Source organism: Squalius cephalus (assembly GCF_949319135.1).
Source record: "Squalius cephalus genome assembly, chromosome: 5".
Classification (NCBI taxonomy): Eukaryota; Metazoa; Chordata; class Actinopteri; order Cypriniformes; family Leuciscidae; genus Squalius; species Squalius cephalus.
The window spans coordinates 30,562,334-30,588,601 of record NC_137126.1 but is presented as its reverse complement, the minus strand read 5'-3'; the positions used below and the strand labels follow the sequence as shown (position 1 = coordinate 30,588,601).

General features: G+C 37.1%; 1 protein-coding gene across 6 annotated transcripts in view; it reads right to left on the bottom strand.

The window, feature by feature from the left end:
- dab2ipb (DAB2 interacting protein b) overlaps positions 1 to 26,268 on the bottom strand; it is a 155,378-nt gene that overhangs the window by 80,383 nt on the left and 48,727 nt on the right. Inside the window, exon 1 of one of the 6 annotated variants that reach the window (XM_079870857.1) lies at positions 23,674 to 23,855. The exons of 4 other annotated variants lie outside the window; for them this stretch is intronic. Coding sequence is in view for 1 of the 2 variants with exons in the window: in XM_079870856.1 (XP_079726982.1) it covers positions 5,227 to 5,350 (124 nt within the window). In the remaining variant the exon portion in view is untranslated. Of the gene's footprint in view, positions 1 to 5,226; positions 5,744 to 23,673; positions 23,856 to 26,268 lie in introns of those variants that run through there. One more of the 6 variants, XM_079870856.1, reaches the window with a different exon arrangement.

Genomic DNA, 26,268 nt, shown 5'->3' with positions numbered 1-26,268 from the left:
GACCTGAGCTACCATGAACTAACAATGAATATTTGTAATTTTTATAACATTTTTAATAATAATCATAATTTTGTAATACATTGAGACAATTATTATTATTATTATTATCAAATAAATATTTTGTGGGCACATATAAATTGAAACATTATGCCTTCATTAACATGAATAAGAGTACATTAAACAACAGTAAACAAGAAATTAACCTCTAACACACAGATTGACAGGTACTGTAAGAACATCCACACCTACAAAAACATGCAAAAACTTTTATGACAATCACTCACTCAACTGGAAAACTTCCTGAATCTCTCTCCCTCCGTCAAACAAAATCTTGATAAATTAAAACCCACACATACTTGTACTCCATTGTGCATGAGTCACTTAACAGAGTATATCATTATCAATCGAGACACACACACACACACACACACACACACACACACACACACACACACACACACACACACACACACACACACACACACACACACACACACACACACACACACACACACACACACACACACACACACACACACAGAGCTTAAGACTTCTATCCTAAACATTATACTCTTGTCTATAAATTTCTGCTTCTGGAACCTTTTCAGTTCCACCATGATTTTGCAAATTTTTTCAGATTTTTTTAATCAAAATGACCGATTTTGTGGTGGTAATTCCCAGAAATTTTCAGTTAGATAATTATAAATAATTTTTATAATTTAGATAATTTTCTAGTGAAATTGGGAATTATGCAGGATTGCAAAAAATGAGGCATTTTGTTGATTCTGTGTTGTATTCTGCCTTTCACTTCAAAAGTTTATCACAGTGATGTCACCTTGAAGCTGCAAAGTCCCCAAAACAGCTGTGACATTACAAAGCCCCATCACAAAGCACCTCATCTACTACATGAATTGATTCTCTCAATGATTGAATTTGTGCTGGAATGACTCAGGGATCTCAATCGACCCCATGTAATGAGCCCAGATAGCCATAACCTGGATGAGAGTTTAAAGGAGCCATTCACAGCCATCACATCTGAAATTACACAGAGCATGTGTGTGAGAGAGAGTGCAGGCACTTGTTGAGCCATACTGAACTACTGAGATCCTGCTTGACTGGTTTGAAAAATTGTGAGTAAAAGTGTGTTTGTTGTGTCAGGTTTAATACTTGTGGCTGGTCACCTGTCTTGTTGTTTAAAGTATTAGTTCACTTCAGAATTAAAATTTATTGATAATTTACTGACCCCCCCCACGTCATCCAAGATATTTATGTTTTACTTTTTTCAGTCGAAAAGACATTAAGGTTTTTGAGGAAATAATTCCAGGATTCTCCATATAGTTGACTTCAACGCTTATCAACGGGTTGAAAGTCCAAATTTCTGTTTCAGTCCAGCTTCAAAGAGCTCTACACGATCCCAGCCGAGGAATAAGGGTCTTATCTAGCGAAACGATCAGTCATGTTCTAAAAAAAAAAGAACATTTCTATACTTTTTAACCACAAATGCTCGTCTTGCAATAGCTGTGATGCGCCACACATTACGCGTTCACGTTCACAGGTCACGTGTGACGTAGGCGTAAGTACAGACCTAGTGTTTACAAAACGAACATGCAAAGACTAAGTCAAACGCCCTTCACAAAAAAATAAAAAAAAGTAAAATAACGATGTCGAACGATTTTGAGGTTGGAGGAGAAAATGAGATGGAGTTTTTCACCCTACCCTACAGTCACGTTACCGCCTGACCTTTCCAACGTGCTCACGTAAGGCGTGACGTCGTGGACGTGCAAGACGAGCATTTGTGGTTAAAAAGTATATATATTTTTTAGGGCTGGGAATCGATTAAAAAAAATTTATTAATTGCACAATTTGCTGTAATTAATTGCATTTCCCGCAAGCTTGTAATCATCAATATTTAAACTTAGAATCACTTAATTAAATTAAACAACACGGAAAAAAAGGAACTGAAAATAGCCCTATATTAAAATAATATTAAACATCAATATATCAATATATTATTCTTTTTCAATAATCAATCAACATAATAATTTTTAACTGATTTTTTATTTTTTTTTAATTAATTTTTACTAATTATCAAAATAAAATATAGTCCTACAAAGCTATTATTACCAGAGCATGTGATCAGAGCAGATAATTTTACCATTGTTACCCAGCATGACTATACCAGCTCAGTAGGGCTATTGCAAACAGAAGTCTACTACAGAGAAATTTTACGTTATTTGAGCGGACTTTGCTTTTTCCAGTGTGTGATCGGTACATGGTTGGAGCGTTTGGGCCCTGAACGACAGAGCAGAACGCGCAGGGCAAACACGGAGCGGAACATTGAGCAGAGAGCGCAGCAGCGCGCCGACACACACACACGGAGCGGAAAAGACCCACTCATGAAAGCTGCGCGAGAATGAAAGGGGCGGGACGGCATATTTTCGGCCTTTTCAATAGCAGCCGCAACAGGAAATCATTAAAACGAGGCAAAAAAAAAAGTGCTGCGCTAATTGCGTTTTTTTTTTACGCGTTAAACATCTCAAATTAATCGCAAAGATTAACGCGTTAATTCCCCCAGCCCTAATATTTTTCTTTTATGGAAAACGACCGATCGTCTCACTGGATAACGCCCTTATTCCTTGGCTGGGATCGTGCAGAGCTCTTTGAAGCTGCATTGAAAATCCAATTTGGACCTTCAACCCGTTAGTCCCCGTTGAAGTCCACTATATGGAGAAAAATCCTGGAATGTTTTCCTCAAAAACCTTAATTTCTTTTCGACTGAAGAAAGATAAACATGAACATCTTGGATGACGTGGGGATGAGTAAATTATCAGTAAATTTTAATTCTGAAGTGAACTAATCCGTTAACCTCAAAGTTATAGCAGATAATAACCCCCTCTCTACACACAGACGCTCACTCCGCCCGCTCCGCATGAGGACTCGTTAACTCAAATTTACGGCTTGTGCGGTTCTGTCCTGGTGACACTTAGGTGTTAAAACTGACACTAAACTGATGGAGTGACTAAGCTTTTTGTACATGAAACTCAAGCTCTGAGGGAAAGAAAAGTTAAAGAAGATAATCAGAAAATACAAAAAAAATGAAAAATACAAATCGCATAATATTTACTGTGCTTTAGTACTAATGTGAAAACAGCTGTGAGTTGGCCACAGGCATGATTACTCGATGTTGATTTTACTTTTATACCACATCTCTATGAAGACGAAATTAATACTGTACTTCACATTACAGAATTATGTTATGAATAAATACATTTGTCAAATTAGACATTGTAATTGTTGTAAAAAAAAATTGTTCCAAACAAAGTCAAAGCAGAATCAGTTGTTCAGCATTGAAAAAGCAACACATACAGTGGTAGAGAAGATTGGCTGAGTGAATGACTCAATGACTCTTTCATAATATACAAAAACACTTATCGCCACCTACTGGCATAAAGATTTAACCTGCAGAAAGAGGCTCTGAAAAAAGTCCTACCACTAATGCAACAAAGACTCAGTGCAACAACTATTTTGAATATTAAATGACATGTGTCCCCTTCAATATCTAGTTACTAGGCTGTGAAATGAAACATTAAAGGTACAATATGCAAGATTTTCTGCCGCTAGAGGGCGCTACATTCCAAACAACAACAACGGCGTAGCTTGATGACGATGTGAAGGAGCGTGGAATGATGGGAACTGTCGTTTTCAACTTCACCACCGTGGATGTAAATCAGTCAGACGGGAATCGAAAAATCATGTTCATGGATGAGGTAAAGTTCTATTTTTATAAATGTTGCGTTTAATGACATGCTTTTATTTCATTAAAATGAATTAACCGCAAGAAAAGTAAGGTTTAATACTAAATTGGTTATCATAGATGTTACTGTATTTGTCAAATTCATTGTTGTGATAACGCTGCGTAGTTTTACGTGTCCTAAACAATTGTTGTAAAAGTACATTCGAACATACCCACATAATTTTCCAAAATACTGATTAATCTTTATGTATAACACATGCTATATGTAACGAAGTTCAGATGTTATGGGAAGAAGGAGGTGGGAACATGCGAACATTCATGACACATTTTAATGCTAAAAATAAAACAAATACAAAACGAAAGAAAAAGACAACAGCCCCTCACGGACGACTGCTGTCACAATAAAACACAACACAACACAGGTTCAGGCCTGTCCTCTCTCGCTCTTCACTGTCGTCGCTCCCCCTTTATGCTTCGCTCCTCCGTGAGAGATACGAGACCAGTGCGTCGCGCAGGTGTCGCTCATCAGTAATTACGCCACCGGCCTCGTGCCGCTCTCTCACGGCCCTCGGCCTCGTCCTGCTCGCCACACTACATTTATTTACATGGCCATAAACACCAGACGTGATAAAAAATTTCAATAAACTAAACACAAACCTAAAGCAATAATACCCGTACGTTTACATTTATGGGACTTGTCTTTGTCGACAGAATCAGCTGCAATCGGTAAAGAATAATTGTGTTCCACAATGACTGCACGAAACAAGCTAACGTTTGTTGCTTGATAGACGCTACAACTACAACTTCCGCATTTGTCCAGGACTCTACGCAGTACGAGCGAAAACCGAGGGTAACGCGGATATGACGCCATTGACTGGTGACTCCCAGCTCACACGCCCCGTTTCCATGGTTAAAATCGCAATTTTCTTAGGATTTAAAAATAGTTGGAAACATTTTGGATATTGTGAGTGATCAACTTATATATAACAAAATATATAACACTGGCCTTGTGATTTTGGGATATTTTAATGCAAAAATCTTACATATTGTACCTTTAATAGCAAGTCTAAAAATGAGCTGGTTAAAGAGGAAGAGTTTGCATCCAGTTTTTTAGAACTAAAGAGAAGTGCAAATTAAATAGATACATTTTTTATTCAATGTTCTTCTTCAGAATTTAAATAATGTGAATAATTTTTTTCCAGGCAAACCCCCCCCCCCCCCCCCAAAAAAAACACACTTTTCAAAAGAAGAGAACAAGAGTGCTACAATAAACAAAGCGGTAATAACTGTGTTTATGGCAGTTGCACTCTAATGTGGGCTGTTATGATGTTTTACTACTGTGACAGTGTGTAACAGTTATGGGTATTACCAAGATATACAGCACCATTTATTAACTAAACGAACATTTTTTTAAAAGGTGAGAGGGAATATATTTCAGAAACAGAGTACTAAAGTTATAACATGATGTTTACCCCTATTGTTTGTGGCTCTGCTTCTACTCCTGGAGCGGCTGCGTTGTCTCTGTAGCCTCGTTCGACCCAGGAGCCTGTAGTAATATCCTGGTCTCCCAGAACCTTTCCGTGTGACACCTGACATAGCTCCGAGCACACTTCTGTCACACTCACGCCTCAAAGCACGGCTCACATACAAGCACTCAGACAACACAACTTTAAAAGATCCCTACTGTGCGTAAACTCCACAGTTGCGCAGTGACATCCAAAGTTTTAGAGGAAATCCATTCCAGTACTCAAGTCTTGGAGAGCTAGGAAAAGTCCAACTATAGGAGGTTTGCTTTCTATGTCTCTCTGTTTCACTCTGTTGCTTGACTTCTCACTGAGGGGGTAAAGCTCAAAATGCTCTCCAGTGCCGCATGCTCTCTCTCTCTCTCTCTCTCTCTCTCTCTCTCTCTCTCTCTCTCTCTCTCTCTCTCTCTCTCTCTCTCACACACACACACACACTTAGCCTCCAAGTAGTAGGAAGGCAGAGGTATGCCATTGAACACATAGAGATAAAGCCAAAAGACAAAGTTTGCGCAGAGAGTTTGTGGGAAAACCAGGGCTGGATCCGCAGAAGGTGGTGAATATGGTGAATTCCATGAAACCTGTCAAGAACCAGTCATATTTCACCCCATAATTTAATAAATAAATAAATAGAAAAAATAATAATAAACGGAAGTAAGAAATAATATAGATAGTAATATATAGTTACATAAAGACAATGTAAAATAATAATAATAACAATTTTTTTTTTATTAAATTATATATATATATATATACACACACACACACACACACACACACACACACACATATATATATATATATATACACACACACACACACACATACATACATTAATTACTTTTTTATTCTTTAGATTTTTGGCTGAAATGTGACCTGAGGTTTCATTTCACGTGTATAGATTTATTTATGTAAAATTAAAAAATAAAAAGAGAAGTTCATCAGACTTCTGCTTCAAAACAATTGCTTCTCTCTTTCTTATGCAATTCTACACACTTTGTTGATTACTGAGTTTGAGTTTTTGACCATTTCTATTCCCTACAAATTTGAATTTATTTCCCAATAAGATGACAAGAGTCACATTACTATGACAAGTTTAAAATTTAATATGAAACCAGCCGTTACAATTCCTATTCACCTTAATGGCACTTGTCTAGAAAAGTATGCAATCTGAAATCTCCTTATTTATCCTAAGCTGTGATGTCACAGGCTGCAGACAGGGAAAATATACAGGAATGTCATGCTTTTTAGAGCCCTACGAAACAGCCACTGGTAAAACATCTACTATTAGAGATGTTGCTTGCCAAAAAAAAAAAAAAAGTAGCCATTTGACCCAAATTCAACAGACACAAATGATGGAGTCTATATTCTGCATCAAAGGCAGAAACATATGGAAAACATTTGCTGGCTATGAAAAACCCAGAATGCTCTAAACACACAACTGTGCCCCATAAGTCATGCTTATATCACAACCACAGTGATCCATCCAGTTCAATCCCATGACAGAGGAATTTTGAAAAACCAGTCCAGATGCAAAGCGAAACCAAACGTGTCTGTGAGATAAAAGCTTCGGCCAAAGGCTGCAGGTTTGAAACCTGTAAAGATGATATCATGAAGTTTCATTATTGTGTTTTGTCTTCTAACAAATACTGACAGTCAGTCCTAAGCCAGAATGCCTCTTAGAAAGATTTCATTATACTGTTTGTTTCAAAGATCAATTCAAGACTGACACAAATTGGAGTCTGAATCAAGGCTCTATTCCAATTTTAGAGAAAGTCCAGTCCAGGGTTTAGATGTGCATCCTCATAAGGGCCCAGACTAACTTCTCCAGACAAGGTTCTCATCAGCCAATGAGGAGCCAGTGCTGAGGGTGTGGGTCAAGCAGCTGGAATACAGCAGAACAGATGGACACAAAGACACACATGCACAGACATTTACAAATGATTTTCTATTAGAGTTTGACTATAAAAATGTGAAAACACACACGTTCTTGAAAGAATACATACAGAGTGACATAACAGTAAGTATGTTTTAATTAAAGGCAACATTTAACCAAAACTGAAAATTCTGTCATCATTAATTCACACTCATGTGGTTCAAAACCTGTATGAGTTTCTTCTGTGGAACACAAATGAAGGTATTTTGAAGAATATCTAAATTTTTTTTGTCTGTTCAGGGGAGGTCAGAGTGATCCAAGACAAAAAAAAAAAAAAAAACATTTCTTCAAAATACCTTCTTTTGTATTCCATAGAAGAAAGAAATGCATACAGGTTAAAGACATTAGGGTGAATAAATTCTGACACCATTTTCATTTTCTGGGTGAACGACATCTCTAGGGAAAGACAATATCAGGGTCTCGATATCTGTGAACACAATGCAGCACACGTCACACAACCTGTTGGTGCGTCGGTGTGAGTAACCGGTCTCTTTCAGGGAAGCTGGATACACAAACTTCAACTCTCCATTCAATTTGCCTATTGTTATCCGTTCAACCTTCCTGCTTTCAAACGATTCCCTGCCCAACCCCCTTCTGTTTGACTGCTGTGACTCCCCAGGTGACAATAAGACCAGTGCCATAAAACAGTCAATCAGAGAATCACACTAAAATACTTCAATTCAGCCCTTGTAAAGCCAAAGCATCAGGATTACGGCCGGATATTCCCCCATGTGTCCCTGTAGACTTATTGAAAATATGTAACACACTCATAACAACACACATTGGTCCACTGTTCTTTGTCTGAACAGTGAACACAAGCTGTTTGCTTGGGGTTACACTTGGGGGCAAACTCAGAATCGAGGTCATTTCCTGTTCTCATGACTTTGCTAGACTTGGGACACTTGGAAATTCGTTCACTGTGTGCACAAATGTGAATGTCAGAGAAAAGGGATGGACACTGGAGAACTTTCTAAAGGATTGCATCTCTTGCATGCTCAATCTTGCCCTTCCAGATGCCATAATAGGAAAACACACACACACACACACACACACACACACACACACACACACACACATTATTATTGGGATACAAATGAATTTTTTTCAGGCAGCTCTTTCATAGCTTTTTTATTCCAAAAATGTGTTTTTTTTTAAAGAAATTACTACTTTTATTCACCAAGGATACATTAAATTGATCAAAAGTGACTGTAAAGATGTTTATAATGTTACAAAAGAGTTCTATTTCAAATAAATACTGTTCTTTTGAACTTTCTATTCGTCATAGAATCCTGAAAATATGTAGTATGGTTTCCACAAAAATATTGAGCAGCCACAACTGTTTTCAACATTGGTAATAATAAGAAATCTTTCTTGAGCATCAAATCAGCATAGAATGATTTCTGAAGGATGATGTGAGACTGCAGTAATGGCTATTAAAAATTCAGCTTTGCCAACGCAGGAAAAAATACCTTTTAAAATATTCAAAATAGAAAACATTTTAAACTGTATTATGTACTAAAATGTCACTGTATTATGGTTTTTACTGTATTTTTGATCAAACAAAAGCAGCCTTGGTGAGCATAAGAGACTTCCTTCATAAACATTTTAAAAAAATTCTTACTGACCCCAAACTTTTGAAAGATAGTGTAAGTTGAAAAATGTAGGTAATTTTTTAACTGATATTCTTTTCTTCTAGTGAGCTGAAAACAGATGTGGCCAGATCATTGAGTTGAAACTGAGATCCAAAAAGAATCATTCTCCTGAGATGTTTCAAATCAAACTGAACAATGTATTCACAAAACAGAATGAGTTGTTCATGAATCGGAGAGCAGAGGTTCTGGAGCGGAAGATTATCACTGAATAATGACTAAAATATATAATACATCAGCCTGAGTAAATAATGACATTTATTATTTTTGGGTGAATTATTCCTTTAAGAAAGAGAAGCAGACAAAACAGTCTGTCTTAATTCTCAACACACTTTTAATCTTAATTTCTTTTCACTGAAAGTCAATGTCATTCTTTCTTCTTTATGTGCCTTTATTATCATTCAGTGTGTACTGTATGTGTGTTTGAGGGAGGGGATTTTGTTCAGAAAAGAAAGCATTAAGTTTTAGGCTGGTCTGACCGGTGTCTTACTATCTGACATTGTATGTGAAGAGTATCAAAAGATCTACTTCACCCAAGAAAAAGAAAATACAAGCAGAATGAGAGCAGACAGAGAACACTTTTTCTGTGCTGTAAAAGATGTGTCATTTATCTTTCTATTGACAGTCTGTTTCACACACACACACACACACACACACACACACACACACACACACACACACACACACACACACACACACACACACACACACACACACACACACACACACACACACACACACACACACACACACACACTCTCTCTCTCTCTAACAAAAGCTGCAAAAGGAACAAAAGGGCATAATATCACTAAAAGATCCAAAGTAGGACATTTTGGGATAAAGCAGACAAAAGAACAGATAAAAACTTTAGAGAAACCATTTCAAGTGCTATAATAGCTCAATGTGATTTTAAACAATCGTTGTTCAATGTTCAAATTCACTAAGTAAGTGTTGAAACACACACACACTAAATACTGAAAAATGAGATATTTTGAAGAATGTGGGCAACCAATCAGTTTTGGTGATCATTGACTTCCATTGTATGGACAAAACACATTTAGACATTTCTCACAAAATCCTCTTTTGTTTGGGAAGTTATACAGGTTTGGAAAGATCAAGGGTTAGTATGATGACAATTTCCATTTTTGTTTGAACTAACCCAATAACTTGTTGCTTTATAGAACTTGAACAGGTATATGGGATTTTTGGTCATTTCTTTATAGGTAGTCAGCAGATGACTTCGAGTAGCCATGTAATATGAGAGATAATGTACAGCCAAAAAGTGAGTTATAATTTAAATTAATGGCCAGTTGACCATACATACCCTTACATACCCTTATATACAGTGTAAGTGCAGATATGACTCTCAAGAAACCAACAATCTGTTGAGAAATCACAATTGCACACACAAAAACAGTAAAAAGTGTGGAACAGAAACAAAAAGAGATGTGGGATAGAGAAACGAGCTGGTTGAGAACACATTAAAGAAGCAAAATGAGAAGAGAAGAAGTTCAAAGAGAGAAACAATGGGGCAATGACAGGGTGAAAGGTTGAAAGAGTGGGAATTGCTATAAGAGCATTCCTCTTCTCACCCCACTCTATAATGAAAAACAGCACACACTGTACTGACAACTTCAAGAGCTGAATAGCCTAAAACTGCAAATAGCCTAAAACTGTGTGATCCCACACGCCGTGTTATTTAACCGCCACAGAGGAAAGAACAAAGGTAGAAAATGGGTGGAGGAGAAGTATGGATAACATATAACTCATGTGCTCTTCAAAGAGCGTGAAAGAAAGGGAACCGGGAAAATGAGGTGAGACAAGATAGATACATGCGTCTACTTACACTGACTCCTAATGGCTTCCTGCATGTGATGCAGTGTTTGGCCGCACTCCACACAGGAAGGCAAGTCAACTTTACTGGTTAAGTTGTTAAGTGGTTAAGCCTGGTAGGTAAACCAGCATTCAGAAATACAATGCTATAGTGAGCAGCAATGCTGGTTGTTTCAACAGCAACTCACAACTACCTCTATTCCTCAAAAATACCTGCTGACATTATTAGATTTATTAGCATTTAAAATAGTGAAGACGTCCTCACAAGTTGGTTTTTGAAATGTTTTACTATATTTGTGAGGATATTTTCATTTTTATAATTTCGTATTATTATTATTACATCATTGGAGATGACTTTGGCAGATTCTCCACTGTGCACACAGCGCCATCTTATGGAGACAAAAAAAGTGTGCTTGATTAAGCCAAAGAACACACACAAAGAATATATATATTAATACTTTTATTCAGCAAGAAAACCTTCAATTGATTAACATTTATCAAGTTACAAAAGATTTCTATTTCAAATAAATGTTGCACTTTTCAACTTTGTTCATCAAAGAATCCTGCAAAAATGTATCATGGTTTTCACAAACATAGCATAATTGTTTTCAACATTGATAATACGAAGAAATGTTCCTTGAGCATCAAATCAGCATATTAGTGTGATTTCTGGAGAAATGATTACTAAAAATTCTGCTTTGCCATCACAGGAATAAATGACATTTGTAATATATTAAATTAGAAATAAGCCATTTTTAAATTTGAATAATAATGAATGGTAGTGTAAAATACATTAGAGAAAACTCAAAGAGTTGTTCTCAGGTCCATTTCTCAAAAAAGAGATGCATTGACAGCTGAAATGAACAGGTAAAATGCTTTTCAAGTACAAATTTACTTGAGATACAAGCACCAATCTACACGTTTTCTTTCACCACTAGAGAGCACCATGAAAATGTGTGCATCTGACTGTGAGTGTGTCATTGGCTGGTTAGTGAGGAGTCACTGCCATTAAGAAGAATTGGAATGTTTATGGATGGCTTTCTCCAGGTATTATTGACTGATCTTTACACATGGAGCAAAACACTGAGGTCTGTTGTAAAGCTAGTGTCTTCTCCTCCTAAGTTTCCTAGATACACTGTAAAAAATAATAATTGGTGGTTTAACTTAAAGTAAGTAATCTGGATGCCTTACAATTTTATGTTTGTTGAAATTGATTTAATCAACATAAACTCTAAATATTATGTTATCTGAACAACATAAAATATCTAAGTTGATTTGACAAAAGAAAAAAAAAATCTGCGTTGGCGAGTATATGAAACGGTGTCACTCCCCAGTTGGCCGGTAACATTTTTGGCCGGTAACGTGAACAAATGTGAACAATGCTCGGGACAGTTGACGGGCCAGCGTTGCATAGTCACGAAAGTTTAAGCCTTGACAAGAAGACGTGAAAGGGAGCTCATTTCGTTCCTCGCGTGCTGTGGAAAGTTTTGTGCGCGCAAACATCCGAAGCGCGTGCTGTTCACTAAACTAAGGTCTCTTTCACGTCTTCTTGCACTCGAGAGGACAAATTCACACAAAATGATGACAAAAAAAAAGTGAGTAAACATAGTCATTTTGTCTTAAGTAAACTTAGTTGAGAAAGTAAACAAAAGTGTAACAGTATATAAGATCGTGCATTCGCTCATAAAGTGACAGCAGCCGAATATTCCTGCTGTTGTCTGTGTTTTTAATGTTAATCAAATACATGACAAAGAAAAAAATCACTCACTGATCTTGCCTGAATAACTTTTGTAACTTTAATAAGGATTCATTAATTAGGATGTTTAATTTGTACATTGAAGACTATGGAGTGTTATTTTATATTTGCTTACTTTATTAAATTTCTGTACCTGAGACTACTGTTATACCTACCTGAAAAACCTGAAAAGCACTGCTAATTTCATTTGTAATATTGTATTTATTTGTGGTTTTGCATGTAATTTGATTATTTTTTGTTATTACTGACTTTTTGCTGACTTTACTGACTATTTGCCTTTAATAATGTTTTAAATTTATATTTATATTAGGCTAGCAGCTTTAGCTGTGGTATCGAAATTGTAATATAGAATTGAGAATTTTCACTGGTAAGTTAGTTTTAGGCCCTGTCTGTATATGATGATCTAGTAAACAGGTGTTCCTATCTCACTCTTGACTGCCTGTCTGTTATAATCAGATATAGTGAATAATTTATCAATGTAAAAATCATCTTCATCTCTGCTCTTGACCTTTATATAATGCTCAAATCCACCCTTCCTTTCTCAGGCTTTTATTTTTAGACCTGTGCTATTAATCAGTTCTCACTTATACCAGTTCCTGCCGCATCATATGATGCTGTATATCTGTCACAAAGAAAGTCCAAACTTGACCCATGATCAGCACAATCCTGACAAGGCAAAAACTGGTGCTGTTTCTTAGATATGCTTTAAATTACAGTTCAGAGTGGCCTTATAACTAATAAATTAAACAATAATAATTAAAAAAGATTGAAAAAAATGCAGCATATGTCATTGTCATAATCTATTACATCAATTATTAGTCAGAATTTCATCAAATGGAAAGATGTATTTTAAAATTGTGTCAGATCTCTCTTTATATTTTGGATAGCTGGTAAATTTAGACAATAATGTGATGTGATGAGCTCATAATATGGAAGTAAAATAATGGCAAAAGTTTTTGAAACTAAAAAGCTTGTTGAATTGCACTTGAAAAAATATGCATTGCATTAACTAGTGATGGCAATTTCAAAACACTGCTTCATGAAGCTTCGAAACCTTTACGAATCTTTTGTTCAGAATCAACGGTTCGGAGCGTGTATCAAACTGCCAGAGTCACGTGATTTCAGTAAACATGGCTTCATTACGTCATAACTGTTTCGAAACGTTTCGAAACACTTAAAAATTGTAATGGTTCACCGCTGGGGGCGATGATCTCTGTCAACCCATGAATCAAGTATCTGTGAGTTTTACCACTAGGGGCCACCGTGGAGACGGGTGTCCTTCCGCTTCTGCAACCTCTAAAGCAATGCTGGCAGCACTCATGCGTCTGTTTTTTGCAGCCAGCTTCTGCACCTGACGCACAGCACGAGGACTCAACTTCTTTGATTGACCCTTGCGAGGCCTGTTCCGACTGGAACCTGTCTTGGAAAACCTCTGTATGACCCTGGCCTGTACTGTAACTCAGTTTCAGGGTGTTACCAATCTTCTTATAGCCTAGGTCAACTTTGTGGAGAGCAACCATTCTAATTCTCAAATCCTTAAAGTTGCCATGAGGTGCCATGTTGAACATTAAGAGGTCAGTATGAGAGAATTGTACTCAAAGCACAAATTCTAACTGCTCTAATACAAGATACAACAATTTGTATGGTCCTGTCAAGCAGACAAAAAACATGAACATGATGAATAGGACATGTGGCTTTGCATGGTTAAACGACGTACAGCTATTATCACTTAGAGTGTACTCACTTTGGTTGGCAGCTATTTTGACAATAATGGCTGTATGTTGAATTATTTTCAGAGGACAGTACATATATACTGCTATACAAGCAGCACATGAACTACTCTAAAATATATCCAAGTTTCATTTCTATAGTATTGTCCCTTGAGTAGATATACTAAAATGTTTGCTAAAATGTGAGGGGTGTATCACTTCCGTGAGATACTGTACATGGGTTCTGCAACAGATTTATGTGCTTCCTTGCTTGATAATCCTGTTTGTTTCATTGTTGTTGTTTTGTTGCTGTCAAGTAGCAAACAAATCTGTTTATCAATCCCCATTACCCAAGGAAAAGATGAAATTGTATGCACCGGTATGTGTGTACATTAACCTGTAGGATGATGTCATCATTTGTGTTGTGTGTGTGTGTTCCTATAAAAGAAAAAAAAAAGAACAATAAACCCCAAATCCACTGACATATTTATGGAAGCAGCTGACACAGTTTTCCATGCACAGTCTTCCCAAAGATTTTGCAATGTTTTGAGGAGGTGTTTTTAGGTGGTTAAATCCTAAGCATTTTAACACTCTTATAGAAACAGCTTCGCATTATACCAATAACAAGTGCTCTTAATTATGTTTGACAACTCATTATTATTTGTTTATAGCATTTATAAAATTGCACTTATAAACTGTAGAATGACTAGCAATGGTCGCAAATATACTACTACTATATATCTGTGTGCAATATTTGAAGAGTTGTTATGAAAGGAACAAAGTAAAAACAGTCCAATCCAAGGTTTATGGTTGATCACACAGATGTCACGCACAATTCAAAAACCTTCACTCTTGTCAGTATCTTTGAAATTTTAATTACTTATCTCTACCCAGAGCAAAATCAGTCATTCTTTTATCTTAAGATTATTCATCTGCCTCTTTTCTTTATGCAGATGAGGTTGAGAGCTTTGATAATCTGAGTCATGTATCAATATCTCTGACAGATTGTTATGCAATGCTCTGCAATACGGCAACATTACTGCACATGTGCTCACAGACACACTTACAGTACACTCACATGCACACTTAAACAAGCATGTCAGAGGAGAAAAGACAAGCATTGCATCACACACACACACACACACACACACACACACACACACACACACACACACACACACACACACACACACACACACACACACACACACACACACACACAGATCCTTCAGTAAATCAAATTCTGGTCATTATAAAACTGGAGAGAAAAGTAACATGTTGCAGAGGTGTAGTGTATTATATCATTGGTAAGAGAAACAAAATAAAATAAACTTTATTGGAGGTCTATAAAAATGTTGGCCAGTTCAGTCTTGTGATTTAACACTATTTCCAAATGGTCCCTGCTATAATCATGGTTTAAAGATAATTTATTACGTTGGCACTTAAAAACGGGCAACAATACAGCACAGCCTCATCATTTTTAACATCATGGAATATTAGATTTATAGAGACACATTAAGGACTTTTTCCCATCAGATATATTGTCTGCTTGCAGATTTCAAAAGCCAGTCAAATTAAAATGAACTTTGTGAACAGGATGCTCTGCTCTTGAAACAATTGTGTTGAAATTGAAATGATGGAACTAGAAATATGAAAGACTAAATTAATAAAAGCATTGAGTCACTATCATGACCAGCACTGTCACATGCTGGAGTCACTGATGAAGTTCAGGCAGAAAGAAAGATCTAGTCACATTGACGAAGGCAACAACATCTCTGATGTCATTGTTTAAAGTATTCACAAACAAGCACTGAATACTTGAGGAATGTTGAGAAAGAGAGATACTGGTACTGGTTCTGAAAAATAAACATATGTGATCTTTGCTTTTCAGCACTATGTACATAAATCTAAATAACCTACATTGTAGGTGGTCTCAGACCCTCTTATTAAAAAGTACTATGGTGAATAAGTAACAGGCAACTAATTAGGGCTGGACCCGAATATTCGAATATTCGAATAATCGTTCGGTGGGTTGGTATTCGATTTGAAAATTTGACATTTGAATATTCGTTTTTTTTGTTTTTGTTTTTTTTGCACACCTGGGATCCACCGCGAAACGGTTCTCATTCGCGCTTGAATAAGGCTGCCGACTCACTGGCTGCGTGGCGTGTCCGTTTTTACCGGCTCCCATGCTAACAGGTTGGAGTTTGCACACTTCCTGCGTGAAAGCGTCTCAGGCGTGGCTCGAGCCACCCGGAAAACGTGCATGCTAGAAATAAAACTGACGCCTAAGTGTTTGTATGGACCGAAGTGCATGCCTGAGCTTGTGTTTTGGGTTAAGATGCGTTGCTTTGACATTGTGGAAAATAGACTAATAGAAACAAAATGTATTAGCCTTTTTACCCATTATTATCAATCTAAATTAATCTCGTTTTTAATTTAACTTAATTTCGTTTTTCTTTATTTAAATTTCGTTTTTTCTTTATTTAAATTTCGTTTTTCTTTATTTAAATGTCGTTTTTCTTTATTTAAATTTTGTTTTTTCTTTATTTAAATTTCATTTTTCTTTATTTAAATTTTGTTTTTTCTTTATTTAAATTTCGTTTTTCTTTATTTAAATTTTTTTTTATTTTTATTTAAATCTACCCTTTACTGTGTCAGTAATTCGTTAGTCAGAAAAATATTAGACTAGGCCTACCTTAAAAGTATTGCTTAATTTAACAGACCTGTGTGTGTGCGTTTTATATCACTAGTGCAGTGTCAGCCCTGCCCGTGTGAGGCGCGCCGCTTCCTGCTCGTGCTGTTCTGTAGTTTACTAAAAGTTTAAATTCTGAATGTGTCGCGTCTCGCGTGTCCATCTATATTGCACCAAATGCGACAATGCACTCCTGTATGAAGTCGATTGGATGAACGGTTCTCGAAATAATAATAATGCAAACGGACAGACAGACACATAGAGAATACTGCCTTTAATAGAGAGAAGAATATGTTCAGCCCCCTCTCTCCGAAGCTTCGAATATTCGATGTTCATTACTACCGAAGCTTCGAAGCTCAAAAAATGGTATTCGGACCAGCCCTACAACTAATAGAGAATCTGCAGTACTTTTTACACCGCAATACATTGGTGGGGCTATTTGTGGGCAGTGAGTTCTTTCTTTCTTTCTTTCTTTCTTTCTTTCTTTCTTTCTTTCTTTCTTTCTTTCTTTCTCGCATTAGCCAAACAGCAGTCTAAGCTTTTGTTTATTGTGTGCATGTACTGTATCCCAGCTTTGGGTAACTTAAGCACTATTTGGACGGGACTAGTTTTCTAAACGACATTTGAGTTACAATTCTTATCACTCGATGTTTGTGATTTCATGAACCAATTCATGAACCGAGTATGTGTTTTCTAGATGTAGGCATTACAGAAGCACATCTGCTGTGCTTTTTAATGCATCACGTATATGTCTTATAGTTTATTATTTGTTGATATCATTTTGACTTATTATAAAAAAAACACACATATTTAAGTAAAATTCAAGAGTTTATAGCAGTGGCTGTTTATTATAAACTTGCATAAGTGAGCAGTAGGGCTGAACGATTAATCGCAATAAACCGCACGCAATTTGGTAAAGGCTGCGATTATATTATGCGCAGCTTGTCAGTGGAGTGCGGCTGATTGGTAGTAAATACTGCCCCATTTGAACCCCAGAGGGTTTGCTCATGCAAACACGATAAATATGCCCTGCCGCAGAAGTATAATGCGCATCATTCCAGGAAATCCCTATCGCTGTAGCTGAATAAACAGAAGATTGAAACGCTTTGATTAAACATGACTTATAAATACACGACTGCCTTATTCTGTGTAAGAAGGCACATCATCTCACAGAAGGATGCTCATCTGTCATTATGAAGTGAGTTTGGAGTAAATGCATGTTATTAAATGTTGTCTGTTGTTGGACAAGAGGTTCATAAATGCTTCTCATGTTTTGGAAAGATGTTTGACGCGTGTTGTTTTTTCAAATGCACGTTATAAGTGACTCAAACTCACAGTGCTTTCAGATGGAGTAGCGTTTACAGAGCCATACATCAATGACAAGCTGCGCATAAAAAATAAAAAAATTGTAAAATTGCGATAAGCCATCTCGATTTAAGTGCGATTACATGTAAAGTGTGATTAATCGTTCAGCCCTATCTTACTCTTATCTGAACTCGACATTAAGATGGACAGTATTCGCTGTTTCCACGATTTGGCTCTATTTATTAATTTTATAATGTTATTTTTTTGTCTGATACCATCCATTCTGAAAAAAATTAAAGCATGCTGAAGATTGGTGCGCAAACGGTAGCTCAGGTAGGTAAAAAAAAAAAAAAAATTGAGGAGAAACATTAGGTAATTTGCTATGGAATTTTTCAGACTTGGCAGATTCGGACGGGATTAAAATTACAAAGTACGTCTATTAAACACAAATTTCTCTAATGTACTGCCAGAATAGGGCTGGTTTATATTTTAGTTCTCAACCATGTTGTTTATCATATACAGAATCTTGGATAAATATTCATATAGTCTCACTCCAGTATTAGATCACAGAATATTTCAAAGTCTTGCAAATTATTTAAAGTATAGAGCAAAAGTTCTGCCACATAAATATTTCACCTTGATGTATTTTTTTGGGGGAGGAAGTTAAGTAGACCTTCAGCTTGGTAGAAGCCTGAAATGACACTGCCACATTCACATTTGTATCAAGGCTAAATGCTCACTGTTTTTATTACAATATAGAATGAGACTTGGCAATATAAGACATCTGACAAACTTGCACTTGAATAGCATTTGTAGCATCGCAGTGTTTTCTTCAAAATCTGTTCACATGGATTAACCTGCACTGCCAACAAACACTTGAGTCACACATACTGGTTTTAATATGATAACATTATACTGGTGTGGTGTGAATAAATATAACTTGCATGAACAAATTTTAATAAATACAAACAACACCTCCATATACATATGAATTATCAAATTTATATAAATAAAATAAAATTACATTTTAAAAAATAAAATATATATTTTTTATTAAGTGATAAATGACTACAAATGTTTAAATGTAAAAATAAGAGATTTTTAACAGTATATTTAGCCTAACTTTTTATAGTACACAATGACTGGTGGGTACATGTTTGCCTCCACTTCCTGTAAAGTATTACTGGATATTAGTGTACACTTGTTCCCTATGCCATATATAGTGTCCTTTGGACTGAGTATACATGCTCCCTACGATTTGGAATCTCACTAAAGATGGTCAAACACCCTGTGAGGTCAACTTCATGAGATCTATACTGGCCGAATGGAATGTACCATTTGTTTCACCATAGTTTCAAGCTATTGTCACTGTCACAGCTCATAGCATACTTCTATGTGCTTGACTGTTTGGGTGTGTGTAAGTCTACGATGAAGGAAGTCCAAGGGCACCAGTGGAAATGATGCACATTCTTTAGTTTTCCTGTTGTGACCAACCGGTTTTCTGTGTATGTGTGTGTATGCGGTAAAAATGTAAAGAATGTCAGAATATGTGTGTCAGAGCTTGTCCCTGGTGCTTTTCGTAGTGTCTATGTTTGCCACATTAATGTGTGTGTGTTTGGGAAGAAGAGGGTGTGTGTTCTCCTAGAAAACCATAGCTATTGAACTTGATCAAGTACAAACACTCCTTGAGGAACAACCGACTAAATTCTCGGTCTGCACTCTGATGGTCATCATTACTGAGTCAGAAACATGTGTTGAAGGCTATATGTGTTTGTGGAGGAGAATGAACCAAAAGAATAAAGTCTTTTCCTGTTTTGTTCAAACACACACGGCATTGTGTGTGTGTGTGTGTGGATGCCCAGGTCATAGTGTCAAGCACACGTCACTCACTGCATGACGCATCTCAGCAATGATCACAGCTTCCTCTGCCTCCCTCACACGCTGTTACTATGACAATGACAAATAATCTGTGCTTGAGCTGCTGGGGAAACTTTGTAGAAAATCCCTTGGTTTTAAGTAAAGGATAAAAATGTCACAAAGCATGTGATTTGTTAAAATGAAACCTGTCATCATTAGCTTTTGTGTGTGCATGTGTCACTAACTCTTTCATAATAGCCCTGTGTAAGCGGCACTTCATTAACAGATTCCGTTTGACCAATCATGAAAGGATCAGATGGCCAACTGATTGTTTGTAACGAGTAGAGAACAATGAGCATCCTGTTTTACACTCACACACACACACACACACACACACACACACACACACACACACACACACACACACACACACACACACACACACACACACGCACCAAGTAGATTCAAGAAGTGATTATGAAGAATGACAAGTTTCACTGCCATTAAACTGCTTAACGTTAACAAGGCAAGTATAAACATACGGTAGAACAAAAAAAGTAAACCTTTTACTGCATGTAAATGACTAAAATGACAACATGCCCATTGATTCACATAAACATATTCCCACAGTCAAGGATGCTAGCAGGGACTAGAAGTGAAGGAAAAAAAATTAAGTTTAAGCATCCTTGCAAACAAAATAAAAAATAAACCTTTTGAGGATTTGAGTAGAGAAATGATAATTGTGTTATGCAGTGGAATAATTAATGGGATACTGTTCATTAAACCGATGGACCACAGCGGGAAAAAAACCAAAAAAAACAAAACAAAGCCAAGAACCTGCAACACAGAGCATGGTAAGACTAAACTCTTACAATAAAGACTAAAGCTCTTGTTATATCAATGTCACATGTCACAGCAGCTATTAATTCAGTCACCAGTGTCACATGATCCTTCAGAAATCATTCTAATATGCTGATTTGCTGCTCAAGAAACATTAACATCAATGGTTGTAATGGTTGTGCTGCTTCATATTTTTGTGGAAACTGATATTTTTTTGGGGATTCTTTAATAAATTCCTGTCATTTTTGATTAAATGAATGCATCGTTGCTGAATAAAAGTACTGACCCCAAACTTTTGAACAGTAGCGTAAGTCACTTTGAAAAACAAATCTGCCAAATGCATAAAAATGCAATCCAGTCATGGGAAATGCCTATTGATACCATGTGTAAGAGGAGCGGGACGCCTGGCCAATCAAAGGCTTCACAGCCACAGTAAAAATTTAGGACCGATGCGGGTCAAAGTGTCGGGTGCTGGGTTGAGCTCTGACTGACAGAAGCAGTGCTGAAAACAGACATGCGGAGAAGGGGATGAGAGAGTTTCGCCGGCGGGAGGAAAAAAAGTGACGGGAGAGAAATGAAGGCAGTTAACATTCCACAGGTAAAGTCCCCTACTGAATAAACCCAGAGAGTCTGTCCTGTCATAACTCACATGAGGGAAAAGTCACAAAGCGTTTGAGACAGATGTTTTGCAAGTGAAATGAGAATGACTTATCTAGTCTCTCTTTCTGGGGATCTGGTTATTAATTTTCATTCATACCTTCCCCCATTCAGACTGTGATTGACCGTACATATTGTCACAGCTGTGGCGGTGTCGCATTATGCCACGGAGACTGTTGTTCTTTCTCGCTGGCTTCCTGTTGGTCTCTTTTGTTTTATTCTGGTACAACAGGCTAAAATTAAGGATTAGGACAACAGCTAATCATATATCTGGACAGGCATGGAACCTAGTTGAGAACACGAGGTCATGCAACGAAAGGAGTAACCAACCAGCACGGCTGCTACCAAGTATTCTAGCGTTCCCAAAAAGCCTGGTTTCAAGGCAATGGCCAGTGTGGGGCCCCTAGTGAAGTGAACCCTGGTAATCCTTGTGCACTCAAGGCCCACTTCCTTCCCTTCAGCTGCAGCCTCACTCCCTGCCCTGTCTCAGGCTATTAATAGAGCAACAATGATCTGTGAATACAGTCCTGCCTGGAATGCCCTGCAATAGTGGACAGACTAGTTTACATTTTAGGTATACTGAAGGCAGTCATAAGCATATGTAGAAAGCAAAGTACTGGATATTGATAGTCAATATAAAAATGTTGTACTATTTTGTCATCTCAGTCCCCTTTAAAACTCACATGAAAACAGCAGCATGCTTCGGCTCATCCCCGCATTTTAGTCTACGTTATTCAGTGTGTCAATCCGCAGCAACGCAGCACCAGCGTCAAAAGCAGAGGACAATGTGTGTGCATTTATTGGTAGTTTGTTATGATATCTGCATCTGTAAAGTGCTTTGTCATAAATGCAGTTTACATAATATGATGATGACAGGAGCAATTCAAGACAGTTTCCCATCCACTGTATAAATCTGGGCTTGCTTGTTTGTTAATTTATTTTTTATGAAATTCCTTCCATCTAAATAGCATGAGACTTTGTGACTTTTCCTACTCTTGCTATACCTCATACTTCAGTGCAATAAAAGTGCTATTTTTTTTTATAATATTCATTTTATAATAAATCCAAAAGCAAAAAACATGACAAGAACTATAAAAGGGAAATGGTAAATGAGCTAATGAGTGGCCCTCTGCAGCCATCTACTGGTTATAGTGGTAATTCCATGTAATTGTCATGTTAAAAATGTGTTTGTTTTCCACCAGGTGACAGAAATCCTCCACTAAATCATGACACATTTCCCATGTTATCTCCATGTATGAAAATGAGAAATGTAGATCTTCTTTCAAGTTAATTTTACAGCACAAATGTAGTAAAAAAAAAAAAAAAAAACAGTTTAAAACATTACATGTTGAAAAAAATATTTACCTATATATTGCCAGTCTAGAAAATTGCAGTAATATAAAGTTTGTCAATATTCTTAATGAATATCAGCTGGTTATTTAAAAAGATTAGAAATTGATTCAATATTCAGGGACTGACTTGATAGTGTAGAACCTACTGTATTGTTCATGTCTACCCTAGTATACAAAAAAAAAAAAAAAAAAAAAAAATATATATATATATATATATATATATATATATATATATATATATATATATATATATATATATATATATATATATATATATATATATATTATGTTTTAAATGTTTTATATGTTATGAAATTATGTTTTATATGTTTTTTTTTTTTTTTTTTTTAAATCATTCCTTCATTTGGGGCTTAGCCCCCCTAATATTGAAATCCTAGAATCAGCCCCTAAAATAAAAAATAAAAAAATCAGCATACCAAGCAATTTTTTTAAATAAATAAACTGATAAACCTTTTAAATTATATTTATTTAATTATTAAATTATTCTAAATTTGATACAGGCTGTCCAATTCTGAACTGCTCTCTGCTGATGCTATTGGACGTGGGCTTTCTACACCGACCAGAGACAAGTTTAGCAACACCATCCAGTTAAAGTTTTGGGTCAACCCTGGATCAGAAAAAAACTTTGAGAAGGAGAGTTTAGCTGCTATCAGATTTTCAATCAGAATGAGAACGGTAACATTTACAACAACGCAAGAAGAACTTCTGGTAAGTTTTCACCTGTCCACATACAGTCACACTGTCAGTGATCCACAAACAGCCGCAGGAGAGTGAAAATCAATCCCTTACCTTTCAATCACTCCAACAGTGCAAAAACACCTCACACCATCACTTCATTAGGACAAAAAGAGCCAATGGTCCCACGTCCCACTGTCCAGTTACAAGTCCAGCTACATCCAAACTCTCTCTTTTTCCTTTTTCTTCATTCACACACTCTCCTTGTAGCGGGAATAGCAGCTTTGTGTGTGAGTGAGAGCGAGTGTAAGCTAGCGCTAGACTCCAACAGGGGCATTCACTCCAAACAGAGTTCAGACCCTCCCCTTTACACAAGATCTAAGCCATGCGAGCAAAGAGAGAGAGAGAGAGAGAGAGAGAGAGAGAGAGAGAGAGAGAGAGAGTGTAGGTATGTTATGTGTGAAAGAGAGAGCAAGCGGAAAAGGATTGTCTTTCCTTCATAGAGAACTATAATAGAAGCTTAACTAATATACAAACAAAAAACACAAGCAGACATTTCCAGGAAAAAAACTTTCCCAGTGCACTTTGTCATTAAGGTTGACGGTGTAAATATATGTCTGTTTGAAAGAAGAAAAGAACTCGTATTCCCCTTTCCCATTGCTCTTCATACTCTACAGACGACACACACACACACACACATATATGCACACGCGGCTGTGTAAGGGAATGCCGTTGTTCATTGACGCCCTCAGGGCAGAGGGAGGGTGGGGTCAAGAGCAGGGAAAGCTAAATTCCAGACGGATACTAGACCAATCAGACGTCAGGCTGTGGTCAAGAAGGCAAAGACATCAGGATTGGGTTCTACTACAGCCAAGAAGCAGCACACTACACAAAGAACATAACAGAAGCCAACCTCTCATTAAAAAATCATTACACGTTCATACAACTTAGAAGAAACCAATGTGTGGATGACTGTAGACAAAAGTAAGTCCAAGCAGGGATGTCTTTCCCCATAACTTTTTTCTTTGAAGTATTTTTAGACTAACAATGGGTGTAAAATCTATTAAATAAGATCCACTCTGTTCCCATTCATCCAGCACTAACAAAAAGCACAGAAATGGCTGTGCTATGTACACAAAATTTTATTTTTTAGAGAGAAAGAAATGAGAAGACATGCAAGTCCTATTATACGATTAAGAAAAAGTTTCACCCTTTTGTTGGGCCCTATGATTTCTGTAACACACACACACACAATGCAGAGATCGGTATTTTGCTATATCAAATGTTTCTGAGTAGAGCAGTGGTTCTCAACCTTATTTGGGCCAGCGCCCCCTATCCATTATCCGGGTCCCTTACCGCCCCCCACCTCCCGCCTAGACTACTAGATATATTTATGGAGATGAGATATAAAAACCCGCCCTGTACAGCTATGATCAGCTGTTCAGCCGAGCTTTCGATGTTGTTACGAAAAGGCCGAAGCTGATCGGTTGGTTTTTGTCATATGACCTGCTGTGCGCTTGCGGCAACAAGTTGAGATGTTTTCAACCGGATGCATCACTTCTATTATGAGCGCGCTTGCTGCGCGCCTACATTTGAAATAACTAATTTGCACGTGCATAAAACGCGATATGTGAACGGCCCCTGACTGGTTCGAGTCGGCACTCGGCACCGCTGTAGAGTAGCACAGTACCTGCACAGTACCAAGACGCTTGCAATTTTGTTTATTTACCGCTAGAGCGCCAAAAGTTACGGACTGCAGCTTTCATATATAATTAAAAAGCATGTCACTAAAAGCCAAACAGATTTGATTTGACTGAACAGTGGGAATATTATTATCATAGTTTCCCAGAGAGCAAAAAAGTAATCTGAAGTAGAAATTAGCCAGTGTTAACGAAATGCAACGGTTACAAATTTGACATTAAAAATGTAATTATGTGGCTTATTGCAAATAGCAGCCAATCAGCGAGGAGCAGCCAATAATTGCAACGGTTATAAATTTGACATTGAAAATTTAATTAACAGCAGCTGTACCGCGAACAGCCTGACTGGCAAACAAGAAGCATTCTTATAAATTATTTTCAACGGAGAACATTAACAGGGAAAAAGCAGAATGGTTTATTTGAACTTTCGAATTCTAACTTTCAAAATTGATTTGAAAATTAGTGTGAGCCCTGTGCTTGAAGTTTTTCTGCTAATTGCTTTACTACGTGTTGCAGAGACGTTAGTTTCAGCCGTAGTGCATCTGAGGCAAGCAAGTCCAAGCGATTGCGGTACTTAGACTGCATTTGGATGACCTGGCTGAATCCCTGCTCAACGAGATATGTTGTTGGAAAAACAAGAATCAACAGCCTGATCTTTTGCCAGAGAGCCGGATACCGCTGGGCATATTTGACCCACATGCTGCACCAGCCAGAGGTTTCGTCGTCGCACTGGATGTCGACAAGATGCTCCTGAACAGCGGGCTCGCATTCGATCACATCCGTTTAAAAGGGCTGCACAACCCAACTGGGAACATTAAGATTCCCTGAAGCGGATCTCCATGTCGGCCTTGACCACCCTCAGGTGTTCAGTGTAAACTAGGAGTAGGTCATCAGTAAGAGCCTCAGACACCTGTAATGAGTATTATTTTACAGTTCAATTGTTCTCTTATCTCCATGAATATTTTTAGACTATTTGAATTAGTTGTTTTATTGCTTATTATTCTACTAA